Raw genomic sequence first — 20,379 nt, 5'->3', positions numbered from 1 at the left:
AGCCCACGCAGTGCTAGTATTATTTTAAACGTCAAACTTCTATCAAGGTGCAGACTTTTCTTGGTCTGACTCTAATCTGTCTTACTTGGGATCGGCGTCGATGAGCCCCCAAGCGCCCAACACGGGTTCCGTGACCACAATAAGCTTTTTGCAGTCGTCGATAAGCGATTTGACGTGTTGCGCCATTGCCGCCGTGTCCACGCTTTGTTCCTGAAAATTTACGTTATTTAAATTTGTATAAATAATATTTTTTTTCTCAATTTCTAGCACTAGGGCTGGGCCGGACACTGCCATATGCCAATCGACGTGTGGGCCAAGAAAACGACCTTGTGGACATCAAATAAGTGCGGCGTGAAGGCAATTCTCCAAGGATATAACGGCACCTTGACGTCTTTCGGAAAGATTGGCCTAGTATAGCCATAGACAGATAAGTGGAAGAAAGAAGGAGTCTTTTGCCCAGCAGATACACACACGATAGGCTAATAAGGAATAATAATAAATAGCTTTAGATATAAAAGGAATTACAAAGCATGAGCAAGAGAGGATAAGGTAAATCTGGTTAGTTTCTGATCATGAAATAAACTACTCTTTCTACATTGGATAAAGGAAAGTATTGCAGGAAGTATATATTATACAAAGACAATAGGCGTATACATGCAGGAAATACAGCTTCCTATATCCAATCGTGCATTCAAAAACAATGAAGTCTGTTTTGAGTGAAGTACAAAGATCTATTTCATGTTTTTATGGCATATTAAGGAACAAAATCCAGGTCATCAAATTGCAACTACCCTCTGTAGTACTAGAATAAAGGGCAGCAGACATAGGTAGTGTATAGGTGCATAGACTAAAGCGGGGCATGCACTCGCAGGAAACACGCAGGATCTTTTTTTTGACAAATTCAGGAATTACAAAATCCTGGTCACGGCACCAAACTGTAACGAGGGACACTCAATAGTTGTCAAAGGAAAATTTGCTACTTTGTATGACCTAATGTCATTGCTTTTTAGTGTATTGGAACTTTTGTGTACGTAGCCATGTAACAATGGGAAGTTAAACTTTCGTGAGACATATTTTAAACTGTTTAGACGACAACGGTTTCACTCACATGAATTGAACGCGCAACGAGCGACTAGGTGGGCGGCGCGCTCAGTGCACGAAGTGCAGCCGCCGCGAGCACTTGAGCCTGAGGAAGGACCCCCGAAGGGCCCGAAACATGTCGCCAATAGCGACTAAAAATTCAAGTGAAGCCGTTGTCGTTTAAACAGTTTAACAAAGGGAAGCGTAGGATTACTAGGATTATATACTTAGACTACTAAGTTTTGCTACTACTCTTTGTTTTTTTTATGGAATAAAGGGGAAGGATAGGATATACATAGTCTAAAGCAGGGCATGCAGACGCGGGAAACACGGCCACCTTGACTGCGGCGCACTCGATGCCAGTTAGTTGCTCAGGAATATGCCGTGACTCGCCCGTCATCACGTCTATTGCTGTCTGTCGAAGCGCGTCCTTAAATGTTGATAGGTAGTATCTGAAACAAAGAGTTGATATTAAAGAGTTTGTTTGATAAATTTGTAAATTCATGAGCTAAAGGAAGGGTGCTAAAAAGAACTCTGAAGTTATCTTATTACGTTAGGTAATAAAACCGTTTACAATTCAGCCTGTTACATGAGTTATATGACATAATACAATTTAAGTTTTAGTTTATTAAGTCATAACCTCCTAAGGCCCAGCCATACAAATGAAAAATGCAAAATTTGCCACAAGAATTTTAAACCTACAGTGTAGGAAAAAGAGTTGATTTTGCGTTGTTCAAACACTGAACGAAACAAAGCAAAAGCAACTCTGTTCCAATCGAATATGATTTAAATTTCATCGAACTGAATAAGTACTATAGGTAGGACCTTGGGCCTTAGGAGGATAATTATGTCAATATGAATGTTATTGCAATCCAATTGATAATGGAATTATTTCGATTTATAAGGTAATTGATTAGAATTGTGTTTGTTTAACAAATTAATAATAAAAAGCCAATTTAAAAAAATTATAGTTTATCGATTCAACATGAGCTCAATGATTATTTTATTAAATCTGGTGTTTTAAAATAGAAGTATTCACAAATAGAAACACAATTGCGAGAAGGGAGGTCAAAAACAATTGTTAATAAGCGAAAACAAACACTAGCCAGCCATAACCAATTTTAAATTGACAGCTTAATTTCAGGGCTACAATTATTTTAATGTTAATTACTTAAGTTAAGGTATCAGATCAGTCATTTCAACTAATTGAACACCAAAAAGTACTAACAGATTAACCCATTAGCGCACATTGTACCCACTCGAGTACACCTGGGCTACGGTGTTAGATTCTTTTTAGGGTTCCGTACCTAAAGGGTAAAACGGGATCCTATTACTAAGACTTCGCTGTCCGTCCGTCCGTCCGTCTGTCTGTCACCAGGCTGTATCTCACGAACCGTGATAGCTAGACAGTTGAAATTTTCACAGATGATGTATTTCTGTTGCCGCTATAACAACAAATACTAAAAACAGAATAAAATAAAGATTTAAGTGGGGCTCCCATACAGCAAACGTGATTTTTGACCAAAGTTAAGCAACGTCGGGCGTGGTCAGTACTTGGATGGGTGACCGTTTTCTTTTTGCATTTTTTTCCGTTTTTTTTTTGCTTTATAGTACGGAACCCTTCGTGCGCGAGTCCGACTCGCACTTGCCCGGTTTTTTCTACTGGTACTGTAACTCTACCTAACAGCATTAGAAAAATGGCGGGTTCCCAAAAGTGGGTGTAAGCGCTAATGGGTTCAAATTTGAAGAACAAACAGAGAAATTTAATTGTGCGCATAGTGCATTGTAGTATATTTTTGAAAACTGTACACTGGAAATGTTCATCGAAAAACGGCAGTTCAGAAACCAAGCTAAACTGACCTCCCTAATCCATACGCAATCTCCACAGACAAGAGCTCCTGCGTCAATGGCTGCCCGAAATAACTCGGGACCAATTCTAACTTCGGTCGATCCGTGTCCATTTCAACGACCATAAGGCTGGCCGTTTTAAAGTCGCGCCACACGCTGTCGTGCTCGTCTATGGTCGCGTAGTTAATGGGCTGCCCTAGAGCGATGTCTATGGCGCATTGCGTCATCGCGTCGCTAAAATGGCGGATCACGAATCTGCCAGGAGAAAATCCCGTCATGCCGTTCTTTTTATGCAAAATAATGTGTAATGTGTATGCTATTATGTCAATGCCAACCGGGTACATAATAGTTTGAACATTCATAAGAATATTTGCTACGTAATATTTACCTGCTGGCAGAATTCATTCCATCTTTCATCAAGCCCGTAAATTTTCTTTCGCCCGTTCGCGTGTAATCTCCCTGTGTAATAAAAAAAAAATGGTGGCATTTAATTAAAAAAATCTGTAATTCATCAGGAAATATATTCTTATTTGATTATGGTTTTTTAATGGCTTTAATATAATACTATACTTTTAATATAATATTATACTTTTTGGTAGCTTTGAGACACTTGGCACATAATGGCTCAGAGTAGGAAAAAAACCTAAAAATTTCCGAACACAGTAAATGCTACAAATTAAAAAAACAACTACAAATTAAGATTATTGAAGATGTGTTAAACGACCATAAATATGTGTTCAGGTATTAGTGAGAATCTTCGCCGTTTACTTTTAAAATGGTACATCTTCTACACCACGCCGTTGTAGAGGAATATTGAGACACCACCAAAATCCGCACGGTTTTCGACGCATAAGCAAAGGTATCTCAAAACATCGAATAAATGATAGTACTACCGCCCAGAAAGGAAACTTTCTACAAAACTAAAGTTTGACAGCGGTTCAGGGTCGAATCATGCTGTCCCTTTCTAATATATGGCACTATCCCTTTCGGCAAGTTAGGGTTGTCAAAATTCCAGCCATATCTCTGGTCTCGCACGCAAAGGGAAGTCAAGTTGTGTCAACACTAATAATTGCTCGGAGCAATACTGAGCCTAACGGAGCCGAGATTGGCCGAAGGGAGGAGTTTCGCACCCCTGCTAAGGTATAAGTAGTAAACATTGTAATTCACTGAAAAACTCACTGGATCTATAACTTGACTATGACTGTACAGTCAAAGAATTTAATTTACTACCCATTTTGTACTTTGTCACAGTGACAACCGTATGAGGTCTCTAGCGGCTTTCAAATTGATTGTCACTGTGACAAGGTACGAAATGGATCGGAAATTAAATTCTTTGACTGTACCTTGAGCGCCTTAGTTCCCGCATATTGCCTAGACAGTATGTCTCCATTATCAGCCCACTGTGTGAGGAAAGCGTTTCGCAGAGCGGGGGGCAGGCCGCTGCCCGGCGCCCCCAGGCCGAGGCGGCATAGTTGGAGCTCCAACACGTACTTGGCTATGGCTGTCTGTGGATGAAACATAATTTAGTAAAGGCCACTTGCACCATCCCACTAACCCGGGGTTAACCGGTTAAACCTGGAGTTATCACGGTTACCAGTACAATTTGACACTGGGTTAGCGGCCGGTTTAACCGCTTAACCGGTTAGTGGGATGATGTCAGTGGGCCTAAGGCTATTGTACGAATACAAGTGCGAAGTCGTGCATTCAGATGGATTTTCCGATTGTACAGAAAGCTGTCAGAGTGTAAATAGTATTTGTACATATGTGTATATTATATATATCGTCGTCTAGTACCCACAACACAAGCCTTATTGAGCTTACTGTGGGGCTAGGTCGATCTGAGTAAAATTGTCCTATAATATTTATACAGATAGAAGAGTGAGTTTTAGGAATTAAAATCAAAAAGAGGAATTTAAAATTGATATACTCGTACTACTGAGCGAAATTTGTATCAGTGCGACAAGAGAATTTTAAAATGAATAATGACTAATGAGCGTAAGTAAGCGAAACAGTGTGTAGAGAGAAATTTCTAAGCGGAATCATAAACGCAACGATTTATTGTCTACAACTGCTTGCAGCGATTTTGATAGCACACGCAGTGCAAGTGCTATTTTAAACGTCAAACTTCTATGAAATTATGACGTATAAACAGAATAGACCAGTTTTTTATTCGTAAACACACAGAAAATAGACATACATAGAAAAAACATAGTGAAAAATAAAGTGTCACGAAATGGCTCCATCTCAGCATGTTGCTGGCGATTTCCTGATCTTCTGATACACTAGCACTGCGTGCGCTATCAAAATCGTTGCAGACTTCTCCTGGTCTAACTCCACATACCTGCACTACGTTGGTGCGGTCCAAGCAGTCGATACAGTTGACTCGAAATACACCAGTTTGACTGCAGATGAGGCCGCGGTCGTCGCGCCAACAGAATCGCATCTCGTTGATCACTTCAACTAGCGCGTTTATGAGGATACTGACATTCTCATAGTGCATACCACGGCTGAAAAGATAATATGAAAAATTTGCAGAGGTAATTCATCATCGTCTTCCTCGCGTTCTCCCGGCATTATGCCACGGCTCGTGAGCCTGGGTTCCGCTTGTCAACTAATCCCAGGTGGAGGCACTAGTTTTCCCAACCCAGAGTCCAACCCAAAGGGGAAGCTAGGTTTTATTGGGCTTAGTCCGGTTTCCACACGATGATTTCCTTCACCGAAAAGCGACTGGTAAATATCAAATGATATTTCGTACACGAGTTTCGAAAAACTCATTGGTACGAGCCGGGGTTTGAACCCGCGACCCTCGGATTGCAAGTCGCACGCCCTTACCACGTAAGTGACTTCCTTCCGGTATTTAGTTGATCTATACCAACCTTAAAAGTTTCATATACAAAGGCCACATTTGGAAATAAATGAACAAGAATAAACTAAATATCGGAAGGAAGTCACTAGCATTGCCTCGTTCGTCCTAGAAAACTCTCTATGTCTACTTATGAACGTATAAAAAATACTAGAAATTAAATAAATTGAACTAAAAAAATTCCCTACTAAATTATTGCCTAAACATGGCAATAATTTGACGTCAAAAATGTGAGAGTTACTTAGGAAGTGGGACCCTCAATAATCATCTACAATTTCTTGTCGGGTCGAAATATATGTATTGCGTATATTAATTAGGCAGATACTTACCAAGACTCGTGGAAGTCAAAAGTGGCATATATAAGGTCCGGACTGTTATACTTTAAAACGTGTTCTCCGTATGCTTCAAAAATAACCCGTTCCCTGCCTTGTTGTTCGACTAGGTTAACTATGCAGACTTGCTTGTATAGCTTCAGTTCTTCGGCAAAGTGCTTCTTAAAGGCTTCTTGTGTTTCTTCTGGGCCTGAAATGAATGTTAAATAAATATCAATCAATTACATGTTTTGAAATGATTTTGTATAAAAACACTTTCACTTTTGAAAGAATATTCACCATTTTACGAGGTTTCTACGTTATATTCCTATATTACAGTAAACTATGCACTGTCGCTATCAGATATATTGGAGCGGCCAAGGTGCTCACAAATATCTGAACACGCCTCTATTGTCAGGGCGTTAGAGTGCGTGTTCAGATGTTTTTGAGCATCTCGGCCGTTCCGATATATATGATGGCGACTGCAGAAACACAAAACTAGAGCACTATAAATGATTTCAATACATACCCTTATCTAGACGCGGTGGGGGTCTGAATTTGTACTCTGGCTGACTCCAGAAAATAGGGACCGAACCTCGAACCTGTATAACCAAGTCACATATCTATAATAGGTATATATAGGTATAACTTAACCCGTAAGCGGAACCGGAAGTAGCTATGACAGTTTTAATCAAAATAATTACTCTTAAATGTCTGCGATGCTACCTGCACTGGGACACTATAGTCTGTCAATCCATTTCCGTCAGTAGAAAAAAGAGGCAAATTTAAAAGATGTAGTTGCGAAGGGTCCCATAGAAAATTTGAATTTCGCGCCTTTTTCTATTGACAAACTTGATTTACCGGCTATACATGGTTGGCTTGGCCATCTCGAAAGGATGGGTGAAGATCGGGCAGCCAAAAGGGCCTACTTGGGTCGACCAACTGGGCACCGGCATGTTGGTCGTCCTAAATACCGTTGGGCAGATAGAGTGGGGGCAGATCTCCGTGAGCTCGGCGTCGGCGAAAGCTGGCGGGATACCGCTCTGGACCGATCAAAGTGGCGTGCTTTTGTGTTGGAGGCCAAGAGACTCATTTTGGGTCACCGCGCCAACCAAGTAAGTAGTAAGCAGTGGCGGCGCGTCAAACATATCCATAGGCAAGCCGGGGCTAATATGGCTTACATATTTTCTTCTTATTCTTATCAGTGAAAGTTGGCTAAAACCTAGCATACCTTCAACTTCCTGCAGCCTCCCTGGTTTCGTTCTATTACGTAACGATCGAACAGGCAAAGGCGGCGGAGGTGTGGCTATGTATCTTCGAGCTGACATTCCCTATAAATTTGTCGATTCTTCTCCCTCTAATTATTCTGGCTCCATGGAACATTTAGCTGTTGAGGTGAAGCTTCTTGGCGTGCGCATTATGTTATGTGCAGTGTACTGCCCACCGACAATTGATTATTTTTCGTCTCTCGAGGTGCTTCTGTCGGATATTGGTACTGAATGCGCCCATCATATAGTTATGGGAGATTTCAATACAGACCTGCTGAGAGACAGTTCTAGATCGCGCAAGCTAAGATCCGTTATTGTTTCATCTGATCTTTTCCTTATTGCCTTTAGACGCGACGCACCACAATAACGACTCCTTAGACTCCTGGTTAGACCTGATCCTCACATCGTCCCCTCACCACGTTTTAAAATCCGGACAATTTTCTGCACCTGGCTTTTCGCGACATGACCTGATTTATGTTTCATATAAAATCAAGCCCCCCAAACTTGAACCAATAGTCGTTCACTTACGTGGCTTTGCACGAATTGATGTTAACAAATTAACTGAGGATGCCGCTAAGGCCGATTGGACGGGCACGCTGCAGGCACCAACAGTTGATGAAAAAATCTCTCACTTTAACTCTCTCCTTCTGAAGCTGTTTGATGCTCATGCTCCGGTACGACCAGTTCGGCTAAAGAGACCACCAGCTCCATGGATTACTAAAGGCGTTCGATTGGCGATGACGAGGAGAGACAAGGCTTTCCGTGCTTACAAGCAGGATCGGTGCGAGGAAAACTGGCGGCTTTTTAAAGTTGCCAGAAACCGCTGCAACCAGGTGGTAAGAGCTGCGAAACGACGTTACATACATGATAACATCTCGACTTCTTCGCCCGCGGACACGTGGAAATTTCTTCGGTCACTCGGGATTGGTAAAACCAAGGCCGATGTCGACTCGCTTCCTTTCTCTCTTGATCACTTAAATTCTCATTTCTCTCAAACTCCCGTACTTAATTCTATAATAAAGTTCAAAACCCTATGTTATATCTCGTGTCTACCTACACCCAATGTTGACTCTTTTACTTTTGCCCCAGTTACGAATGACGAGATCCGAAAGATAGTCATGTCAGTTAGGTCGAAAGCTGTTGGACACGACAATGTGAGTAGAGTCATGATCACCCTTATCCTCGACAGTATCTTGCCCATAGTCACCCATATTGTAAACTCTTCGTTACTCACTGGGGTCTTTCCTTTATGTTGGCGTAAGGCCTTTGTCATCCCACTTCCTAAAATATCAAACCCTAGTTCTCTCAACCATTTTCGGCCCATCTCCATTCTTCCTTTTCTCTCAAAAATCCTTGAGGCAGCAGCTCATAAACAGTTTTCCAAATTTATACACAGCAACAACCTGCTCTCTCCGTTTCAATCGGGATTTCGATCGGGACACAGCACCACCACTGCACTTCTCAATGTTGTGGAAGATGTAAGAAACGGCATGGAGAATTCTAGAGTAACGGTGTTGGTGCTAATTGATTTCTCCAACGCTTTTAATGTGGTTGATCATGACCTACTTGTTGCGACTCTCACACATCTAAGGGTCTCGTCAAAAGTGACTGAGTGGTTCGCGTCCTACCTTTCTGACCGCGTGCAGGCAGTTAAAGCCAGTCGTTGCTTATCTGCCTGGTGTGACCTAAACACGGGGGTACCACAAGGTGGGATTCTTTCTCCTCTTTTATTCTCCATCTTTATTGACCAAATCACCTCCAAAATCCGCAGCTCTTACCATTTGTATGCAGATGATTTGCAACTATACGCCCAGGCTTCTGTGGAAAACATAGATTCTGCCATTTCCCTCATCAACGATGACCTAGTCCACATAGCTGAATGGTCCACCACCTTTGGCATCAGTGTTAATCCGGCGAAATGTCAGGCTATTATTCTAGGAAGCCATCATCAGCAAGTAAAACTTAGTGCGGTTTCTTTCGCGCCGATTTTGTTTGATGGCACCGTCATTCCAGTAACAAAACAAGTGAAAGATCTCGGCCTTGTATTAGACTCTAGCCTTACCTGGAACGACCAAGTCTCTGAAATAAGTCGGAAGGTTTGTGGTACATTGCGTTATCTCTATAAATTTAAGAATTTTCTCCCAGTAGGTACCAAGAAATTATTAGTTCAGGCTCTTATTTTGCCAGTTATTGACTATGCGGACGCGTGCATGACTAATATCTCTCAGGAGTACCTCAATAAGCTAGACCGTCTCATTAATAATGGCATACGTTTCATTTTCGGCCTGCGCAAATACGACCATGTTTCTTTTTATCGCCGTCAGCTTAATTGGCTCTCCATCCGTCGTCGTAGGTCCCTTAGAATCCTGTGTATTTTATTCTCCATCTTGTTCGAGCCTGCCTCTCCTGGATATCTTAAATGTAAATTCACTTTCATCACCCCCCGTCCAGGATGTGAACTTCGTTCCTCCCGTTCTCTCAAACTTTCGATTCCTTCTCACCGTACTGGTTTTATGTCCAACTCTTTCGCCGTTGAGGCAATCCGTCTCTGGAACTCCCTCCCTCTCTCTATTCGACAAGCCCCAAGCAAACCTGTCTTTAAACGACTACTCCGCAAGCATCTTCTGTCAGAAGAATTTAAATAATGTTCTCCGTCTTCATATTATACAATATATATATATATATATATAATTTATATTTATTAGTTTATCTTTGTACATCATATAAGTATTAGTATTTTATCATAATTTTGTAGGTTTATGTTATTATGTTTATATATAATATTCGACTTCTCGGTTACATTTCTCTTTATAAATTATGTATCTCCTGCACCAACATTTGTCTCTGTTTGACCCAATGGTTGACTGGTAGAGAATGCCTTTAGGCATTAAGTCCGCCATTTGTACATTTTTCCTGTGCTTGTGCAATAAAGTTTAAATAAATAAATAATAAATAAATATTTCCTTTACAACTCTGCTCAAACGTCCAAAAACAGGCAAGCCGGTGGGAATTGGCTTTTATGGACGCGCCGCCACTGGTAGTAAATAAGTAAGTAAGTACATGGTTAATATAAATTTATATCTGGAAAACGAAGTGACGAAATATAAAATAAGGAAAGTAATGTAACCACCAAAGCGTATCGGTTTGAGTTTAATTTTAGTGTACTATTACGCAACCGTATGGTTAGACAGTATTCCTTTCACTCGGTCGTTCACTTTTATCTCTTACTGTACGTTTTGCTGACATCAGTAGAAAATGACAGAATTACTTTAAAACACTTTCGTTTGAGAGAATTAATGGAAAAAAGTTTTTCAATTGCATAAAATGAAACATATCATCATCATACCAGCCTTTTATCGCCCACTGCTGAGCAGTGTTGGCCGAACGTTAATGCAATTGACCATTAAAAATTAACCATTGAAAAGGTTAATTGCCATTAGCCATTAACCATTGAAGGAAAATTAATTATCAATTGCATTGAACATCAATTTGCATTAATGTTAATTTATTACGAACCACTAACAATTAAAAAGAATTAATGGTTATTGCTTTACAAACCATTAAAAACTAAAACAATTTTTAATGAAAATTAAACATGTGATTGATAATTAACAATTAACAAGAATAAATATCGTAATTTTATAAAGACGTCCAAGGGATCAAAGGTCTAGTGCAGCGGTCGGCAACCTGCGGCCCGCGGGCCGCATGCGGCTCGTGAACCTATCACTTGCGGCCCGAGTGCCGCCTTGGCTATTTTGTATGTAATAGTGACAAACGACAATGTCTCATAAAGTCATAAATATTAACAAAGTACGGCCCGCGTCACCATTTATTTTGTTTATTTTATTTATTTTGTTTATTTTGTTTACTTTGTTTACTTTGTTTACTTTGTTTACTTTGTTTACTTTGTTTACTTTGTTTACTTTGTTTACTTTGTTTATTTTGTTTATTTTATTTATTTTATGAGCACCCATTTTAACTAACAATAATGGGTGTATTCCCATTTGTCCCCACGGGGAACATATAGGAAATATATGTGCAGTTTGCATATAAATTATTCCCATTTTTCCCCACTTTATTGGTGTGGGGACAAATGGGAACACATCATTATCCGATATTTTCCCATTTGTTCCCGCCTGGAGCAGACGGAATAAGCGCTTCATATAAATGAATAAATCCCATTTGTCCCCGTTTCCCATTTGTCTCCAACTCACATATGACAGGGACAAATAAAAATACACCAATAATGAGTGTATTCCCATTTAATAGTTTCAAGCAAAATTAACATTAATTATTAGTTTATGAAAAAAATATTTAATTCCATTAAACGTTAATGCAATTGAGAGTAATTCTAATTAATTTTTTGAAACTTTAATGCCATTAAATAGGCAATTAGATTGACAATCAATGTAATTAAACGTCTCAAGATTCAATTCTAACTAACTTTAATTAAATTGATGCGTAATGCAATTGATTAATTGCGGAATTAATGGTTAATGCAATTGATTAATTGTTAATTAGAATTAACCATTACGGCCAACACTGCTGCTGAGCATAGGCCTCTCTTCGAGTACGCTACTTATCCCGGTCCCGAGCCGGTTTCATCCCAAATAAAACTCAAAACAGGTTAAGTATTAACATATGCATTAAACAAAATTTGTACTTTTGCAAAGACGCTTGAAGTGGGCAATTAATATTTCCTCATTTAGCCTAATTTCACTTAAAGTCTATTTTTTCATTCGGTAGACTAAAATGACATTTCATAGTATGAAATGACATTTTATGTTCATACTAGGAAATGTCATTTTACCGAATAAAAAAATAGACTTTAGGTAATGATCATGTATAATAATTACAGTAATTGACAACATCTCAATATTTGTAGCAGAGCAACTACAGTTGCCTCCAGAAACTCGCGAACTAAATTGACATGAGTTTGACAAATAAAATGATACCAGGAATAGCAACGAAAAAATTGTCAGGGGTATATGTCGATAAAATTATATCGATAAGTAGGTAAGTTATTGCAGTTACTACCCAAGTCATCATTATAAAGGGGTCACAACCGATTTCGATTTATATGAATGTGACGAGAAAAGTGGTTGATTCGATTGTAAGGTCGTGATGTGACGTTACCGATCAAATCAGGAGGTGCGGATGCGAGACTGACATATTTCTACATAAAATATTTACAATATTTTTATCCAATATCCTTGTCTCTATTACTTAATATAAAATTGCACAATTTTCGAAAGACCAAGTAACATTTGTAAAATAACTTAAATTACTTAAAGATACATTTTAACTGACAGCGCAACAGTAGCGCCCCTAGCGGTGAATTCTCGCGATATTCTCTAATTCAAACTTTTTTGAAAATATCGATATGAACAGCACTGGCCAAACTGTGGTATCATTTGTGCACATTGACCTGTCAATTAAGTTCGCGAGATTCTGGAGGCAACCTTAGTGATACGAGTCAAAGTCAGAAATAAGATTTATTAGATTACGGCAGAGGGGACTGACCAATCAATCTTTTATGATTGTACAGCACACAGCTCACAGCAGACGCCAGCATTCCAACAGTTTTCTGATGTGGTTAGTTAGATCAAAGACATAATGTAACTTCGTATAAGATGAATAAAGTCGGATAGAGCCGCACACACCTTTAGCCTATTTTCGGCTAGATGGCGTGACGACACCGTTTCATATTTAACAATTTTAACACCATGGATATCAGTGAATGAACATGGATCAAAACGATATAAAAATAATAAAATAATTTATCCATATACATAATTACATACATTTTTTGATAATTTTATACGTTTTCGTTTTGAGTTTTAGTCGTGTGTCGATAGATGGCAGTAAATTTACTGTGACTACAAAATTTACTATGACAGGACCTCTCTATACTATCTATTTTTTTTGGTTAAATGGTAACCTAATAACTTCGAGCAACACGGAAGGGAGGCGGCATTCGCACCATTTCCCCTCTGCCGAGGTACAAGATTGGCGCGTCAATGCCGTCAATCTAATCTAGCGCGGGTAATAAAACTAGTTGCACTTGGATTTTTCACTAGACTGAGTCCAGACGCGCGCGTGAACACTGCTGCACAAAAATTCCTGTTTGCTCGGTTTTCTGTTATAAAAAGAGGTCGGGGACATCAAATTTACAAAAAGAAAGTGTTACATTTCACATGTAATATTTTTTTTTACATATCATACGTTTAATTACATTTAAATACAATTATTATATTTTAGTCTCAAGTAATTGTTGGATTTATCGATTTTGCTCGCTCAGTACAAATTGCGGATCGGTCGAGCGACAAATCCGACTTCTCATCTCTCAGAATACAACAATGACATACTTCAACGAAAATGTGTTAGTGTGCGTGTTGTGACACTAGTCACTTGTCCGTACACAAAAAGAGATCGAGGTTTGCAAGATTTGTCTTTGACGTGTGTCATTTTCTATGTATTTGTGTCGTCATTACAGATTGGATTTTGTATGTAAGTGTGTGAGAAGTGCGACTGTGTGCACCTTTCCCCCCGCGAAAAATGGCAGAAAGATTTGTACGGTGAGATATCGCTTGGGCCCCTCCCTTCCGACGTGTCGGAAGCCGGTGTTGCTCGAAGCCTAATAACTTTCGTTCAGTGCTACTGGAATTCGGCAAAGTTGAATAAAGCCATTTATTTTTCTAGCCTACTTGGTGTCCCACTGCAGGGCAAAGGCCTCCCCTCGTTTTTTCCAAAGCCATTACAAAGGAAAAATCTGAAGGAGTATAATGAACGCACCTGCACAAAAGATGCTCTATGGATGCTGTCGGAACACATTATGGAGACAATCTGCTCAGTCTCCACGTAGTTGGCGACATGGCCTTCGGGCTCAATTCCGCGTCGATTGTACCTGCAATACAACATTATTCCTATCGGTTATAGTTGCTAGATTTGTAACTGGCCCCAGCTCATCCTTTGTCTATTGTTAAGTAAAACCGCACATTACCTTCAAAGAAGGGTCGTAATTGGCACCTGAGTGCGGGTGTAATCCAACGCTCAAATAAGATTTTGGCAAAAATTTCATTTTTGGTACAACCTTTTATCGCAGACTGTATTTTTTTTTCCACAAGCAAATAATACTCATCGAGACAATTCTAAAAACCCCATACACAATTACGTTTCGTTGTTTTATCACAGAGTTCCTATGGCCACCTCTGGTCTCCATCATCAGATCAGCTTGATGACACCATAATATTGCATTGTCACCCGACTTACGAATATATGCAACATTCACCTCACTCGGAAACCGGGAAGTGGATCAAACTTGCAAGATTTGATTACAGACAACGGTCAGGTGAAACTAAATAAAAGCTTGTATTAAAAAACCAGTGTAGGTGCGCTCTCCAATAATGCGCCTTTGTTACGCTTCTCGATGACACATTTTAGACTGGTTCTGTAGCGCTCGACTCGCCGGCACATTCAGTATGTTACTTATTTATTATTTATTCAGTGGTAGAGGGCCCAAACAAGAAGTGGTAAATATTTTTCCATGTGTTCATTTTGAATCTTATTGCAATTTCCATAGTAGTTGTAATGCAATAACCGGTTAAAGTGACCGATGCAGGTAGTAGCACGCGCCGTTTTACTTAACAATACACATAGGATTTACCACAGACAAAACATCCTCCAGACTGATCCTCATGAGATCCTCATAGTCGCGCTACCCCCTCTGCCACGCATACGGTAATTTTACTCCATGTTCGAGTCGAAAGTGTCTTTGTGTGACGTCCGTGTCTTTGAACGGACCAATCACGGCACGGGACTTCGTTCACCCCGCGCACCCCCGCATTTACTGCATCATCGGCATGAAATAATTGCTCTAAACTCGGTCTAGAGGATTCCTAGTCTATGGGATTTGCTGTTCGCGGCTAGCTACGAATTTAGCAACTATATGTAAGGAAGAAATTCAGCGGTCGAGGGGGTTCGCGTCCGCTGGCTCTGCTGCTATTTGGGATAAGTGGACGAATCCTTGGATGATCGGGTGACTCCATCTTGAGAAGTCCTCTCTTATCTCTATTGTACACAAATGAGACAGAGCACAACAGGCTTACCTAGTCCCAGCTTGGTATCTCGAGCGTCGCGATATAACGCCCAGCGTAAAGGCCACTCGATATCACAAGACCCCAAGCTCGATACAGATTCCGTGTTGAGAGGGTTCGCGTCCGCTGGCTCTAGCGCTACTTGGGATAAATGGACGAATCTTTGGATGATCGGGTGACTCCATCTTGAGAAGTCCTCTCTTATCTCTATTGTACACAAATGAGACAGAGAATCAGACTTACCTAGTCCCAGCTTGGTATCTCGAGCGCCGCGATATAACGCCCAGCGTAAAGGTTTCATCACAAGACCCCCCGCTCGATAGAGACTCCGTGTTGAGGGGGTTCGCGTCCGCTGGCTCCACCGCTATTTGGGATAAGTGGACGAATCCTTGGATGATGGGTAGGACCCATTCGTCGCAGTGAGGGCTCTGAAACAAGGAATTTAATTATAAGATTAGAATACAGTGAGTGCGCACCGTAAAAGTAAACGAAGGACTAGTTTTCTCATTAATATTATCTGCTTGTATTTCTGTTTTCTTTTGTATTGTCTTCTTTTATTGAGGAGTGCAATAAAGAGTATTTGTATTGTATTGTAATATCGCCACGAAATATGTGCAAAAAATGTGTTGTACTAAATTAATAGCTGCCTAGGGACGATTTCCGCATAAGTCGCGACCCCACAGATATAGACAAAAAAACATATACATATTTTCTATTAGGATGAATTAAAAGATGACTTTTTTTTTATTTCAGGTATAAGTTATTAGGTAAACAAAAATAAAATCAATCATAACAAGTAATATTACGCGTATTTCATGAGATTAGGGCTGTCCATAAATTACGTCATCGATTTTTGACGATTTTTGACCCCCCCCCCCCCCCTAAAATCATCCAAAAATCAGGCTTCGAATGACCCCGTTTCCTCCTACGTCATGCTACCATCATGATGACCCCTCTGAGTATGGTGAGACATAACAAAATCACTCTGTACGTGTGTATAACATCAGTTTAGTTCCATTTTAAACGGAGCGTGATCGCTCTACGGATTTCCCCTCCGCCCTTGACACGCTCCAGTTTCCGGTCACGGGTCAAGTGTAAATATGTTCATACGAGTTTCAATCTTAACACAAATATGGAAGGTCTAAAATGCGTACATACACAGGGCATATGAGTTCGAGTTTGATTCGGTATTTTTTTGATAGAATTCGAATCTTATCCCCTAGACAAAACGCAAGTTTAAAAACGTTTCAATGTATGAGCATATGACGTCACTATCTACTTATAACTGGTCTCCCAATAGAAATCATAGTAAGGTCAGCTTGGGAAATTGCAACTATGGGGCAAATGCAACTACTCTAAAAATACAAAGTGAGTCTAAACTAATGGCTAGAGCCACTTATATTATTGGCACACTTTTGCCAGTTATAAAAGAGAGTTTACCCGTAGTTCTCTGGATCTAGACTTACTTCTTTTATTTTTAGAAAAGTTGCATTTGTCCCATAGTTGCAATTGCCCCGGCTGACCTTATAATGGTTTGTGCGCTAATTCTGACTCTGCTTACTAAGGGCCAGTTGCACCAACCACATTTGACATACTGATCAACGTCAGCTGGCGCGCCCCGGCGCTTTACTACGAAACTTTCCATACATAAAAATTTAGCGAACTGTTTAACGATATGGACAGTTTGGTGCAACCGACGCTAAGATGATTATCACACTGAAGTTAATCCGCTCGCCACTCCAGTGTTAGCGAGACAGCGACATGCATGTATATAGTAGTAAGTAGTAAGTAATCATTTATTGTCAGATTATGCAATGTCAGTATACAGATGTTACAATATTATTTGATTAGAGAGTGTCACAATCAACCGGTTTACGGTATATAGCGGTGTCCCATTCGCAGGCCAAGATGTTCTGCCGCCAGAGTGCAGCACTAAGCTAGCTAGTAAACCATAGAGTAACTTATACATATACAGACTGCCTTAAACTGTTTTTTGACAAGTTTTCACAGACAATAAAATATGACATTGATGCATCAAGGCGGTTTGTTAACAATGACCTACCGGGAAACGCGAAAATCGGAATTTAGTTGCTTTAGCTACTGTAAACAAGCCACTTTTGGCTTAGCAGTTAAGAAACATGAAACTTTGCGATTCATTTAATTGTTTAGAACTTTAATAAATGAAAAAAAAAAGTTATATGCCTCTTTATCGCTCAAATATGCAAGAGTTATAGAGAGGTTAGATAACGAAATTTCGATTTGCTTGTTGGTAGATCCCCAGATTGTGATGGATTGTGGTAGTGGCGCCCCCTGCGTAGAGTTTTGCCTAATATTCCCTATTTTAAACTCGAGTCCTTTTGTTTCAATTGTTTTCTCGCATTCAAGTGTAATAAAAGGTATTTGTATGAATAAAGCCTGTACACTGTACAGCTTATCACTGATTAGGTGAAAATCGTTGTTTATTTTCGTTGGGGTGTGTAATATTTCATAATAAGTTGGCTACAATACTACCTATTGATAAGATAATTTACTTATAACATACTAGCTGTTAGACTTTTTTTTAGTTCTGACTTCAAAAAACATGTTTGGGGGACCGAACTAGAATTTAAGTGTGTCATAGTCATAGTGTTGAGATTCAGTGGGGAAATGCTGCCAGTATCTTTGGCACTATGCCCCAGGGGCCTTCTAGACATAGATTATTAGTTTTTTAAGTTTTAGTTTATGGCACCCATTTTTTTGGTAACTGAATTGACAAATATGAACTTTTAACAACCAGAATAACAATGATATACAAAGCCATCATATGCTTTTAAATTTAAAGATATTATTTTAGACTTTTTACATTTCTTAGATGAACAATGAATTTTTGTTAAAACAATTACTTTCACTTACCTCTAAAGCAATGATATCTTTCAGCATATGTTTATTCCAGAAGAACCGATCATCCACATGTTTCCACCATCTTGTAATATCTGACACAGCTTTCGTCACACCCTCCTCCGTTTCCAATACTTTCTCTATCTCATACTGCCGTTGAAGGGAGTTTGTTAAGTCTAAGGTCCGGGAGTAATAGAAACTGTCTGTGTCGTCAAATATCTTGTAGAGTTCGTCAGTTAGGCGTTTTTCGAAACGTTCAGAGACTTTGGGGTCATATTGCTTCTTTACTGTGTGTTTGACCTGTATTAAAAAATATAAAAGAATTGGCATGCATTGTAGTATTGGCAGTAAAAAATACCATTTTTTGAGCATATGAGAGTTTTACAAGTATATAATATTTTATAATTAAGGACAAAATGTTTTTTTTTTACATAAAATTTAACTTTTTTTTTTCACTAAAAATGCTTATCTTACAATAGGTATTTTTGTGCACAAAGAGTACTTCATTGAAATCATTACTTCACCTAGTGAGGCATCTTCAAAAGAGTTGAATACAGATTTCCAGAATTTATTTTTAATATGGTGGTATTTATTATAATATCATTGTTTTTCACAACCAAGATATTAAAATATATTGTTTTGGTTTCTGATGAGTCTGATGACTATATTTTAAATAAATAGAACATAACATTGACATCGGTGCCTTCATACACATTCTTAGTAACCCAATATCGGACACGGCAAATTTGGTATATAGATTGGCTGAAGTTATGCTTAACAAATAAATTCTAATTATTTTTATTTTAAATGTCCACTTATGTCCACTTATTTCTGAAGATATAAGAAGTGGCTTTATAGGGCCGATATGTACAAATGTATAAAGGTCCTATTAAATAATAAATTAAAAAGAAAAAAAAGAAAAAGAAGAACATAACATGGTAATAAATCACTTCTTACTTGTGTAGCCGCCTGTTGCGTTGTCGTCTTTATAGTATTACTAACACTCTTCACCGCCCCCACAGTTTTATTTAGGAAAGCCGAGTTTTCAAACAGCCGGGCGCCCATTTTCTTACTAGCACTCTTCGATCCCCCAGACGAACCATGCTTCGTACACGGGGACAACTGAACGTCGTGGTTTGCGGCCCCAGAATTAAGGAAAGCAATAGACTTAATTTTGTATATCGTGTGGTGGAAATATATTTGGCCAACAGGTACTGCCTCTTTGATAATTATTAGCCGGGGTTCATAGACGTTGGTATGCTCTACCAAACCGATAATGCCTTCTGTTATGCCTAGGCACTCTATATCTTCGATATCCGACAGATCCCATGCTGAAAAGAAAAACCTGAATTTAGACACCTACCAAAGGCACAAAACATCGTAAACATTCATTATACTAGTTTCTAAAATAATAATTCATGCAAATATATCATTATTCATATTTAATTTAGTTACATAAACAGCAAAAAAAGGAAAATAAAGTAATTAGAACACGTACCTGATCTGACTGAAAATTTCGCAGTAAACCGATTCCACCACAAACTTGACTCGTTTCTAACAAATATATAGTACGATTCTGATCTAAACAATTCCATTTTTGTTCAATTTAATTCACGTCTTCTTCGTTTCTATTGAAATTCATTGTGTTTATTATTGTTGCAATTTGTAAGCGATTGACGTTTCAGAAAAGGGGAGGGGGCAGCTGATAGTTACGTTGGTGCCATTGATGAAGTAGTTCGGATTCCTACCGGAAGTCGCGAGATACGTTCCGTTTCTTATATACTTATTTGTAATAAAAAACTAATTAATAAATTGATGCACAATAAATAATACATAATACTCATTAATATAAAGAAGAAGATATTTACATCTCCTCGATATTCTAGACGAGAAAACACTTGAAAAATGCATTAATAATAATTTGTTGTATTTTATTTCGAAGTTTTCTTAAAAAATGTAATGGGAAATTTTATTAACTGTAAATAACCTAATTAATACTTTTTATAAGCTTTTATTTCGAGCTTATATATATTTTT

At 39.0% G+C, this 20,379-nt stretch overlaps 2 protein-coding genes across 2 annotated transcripts in view; one reads left to right on the top strand and one right to left on the bottom strand.

Annotated features, from left to right (window-relative positions):
• The window catches only part of LOC134675254 (phosphatidylinositide phosphatase SAC2), a 41,132-nt gene extending 21,076 nt beyond the window's left edge, over window positions 1-20,056 (bottom strand). The window contains exons 1-12 of the mRNA XM_063533473.1: window positions 19,842-20,056; window positions 19,301-19,674; window positions 18,359-18,643; window positions 15,710-15,894; window positions 14,166-14,277; window positions 6,632-6,704; window positions 6,121-6,313; window positions 5,270-5,435; window positions 4,272-4,433; window positions 3,317-3,387; window positions 1,418-1,532; window positions 86-210 (exon numbers count right to left, since the gene is read on the bottom strand). Of these exons, the coding sequence (XP_063389543.1) occupies window positions 86-210; window positions 1,418-1,532; window positions 3,317-3,387; window positions 4,272-4,433; window positions 5,270-5,435; window positions 6,121-6,313; window positions 6,632-6,704; window positions 14,166-14,277; window positions 15,710-15,894; window positions 18,359-18,643; window positions 19,301-19,674; window positions 19,842-19,938 (1,958 nt within the window). The 5' untranslated portion in view covers window positions 19,939-20,056. The remainder of the gene's footprint in view (window positions 1-85; window positions 211-1,417; window positions 1,533-3,316; window positions 3,388-4,271; window positions 4,434-5,269; window positions 5,436-6,120; window positions 6,314-6,631; window positions 6,705-14,165; window positions 14,278-15,709; window positions 15,895-18,358; window positions 18,644-19,300; window positions 19,675-19,841) is intronic.
• The window catches only part of LOC134675243 (transmembrane protein 216-like), a 489,019-nt gene that overhangs the window by 452,790 nt on the left and 15,850 nt on the right, over window positions 1-20,379 (top strand). The window lies entirely within an intron of this gene.

The sequence above is a fragment of the Cydia fagiglandana genome, chromosome 21 (assembly GCF_963556715.1).
Source record: "Cydia fagiglandana chromosome 21, ilCydFagi1.1, whole genome shotgun sequence".
Taxonomy (NCBI): domain Eukaryota; kingdom Metazoa; phylum Arthropoda; class Insecta; order Lepidoptera; family Tortricidae; genus Cydia; species Cydia fagiglandana.
The sequence above is the reverse complement of the archived record's forward strand: the minus strand, read 5'-3'. Positions and strand labels throughout refer to the sequence as shown.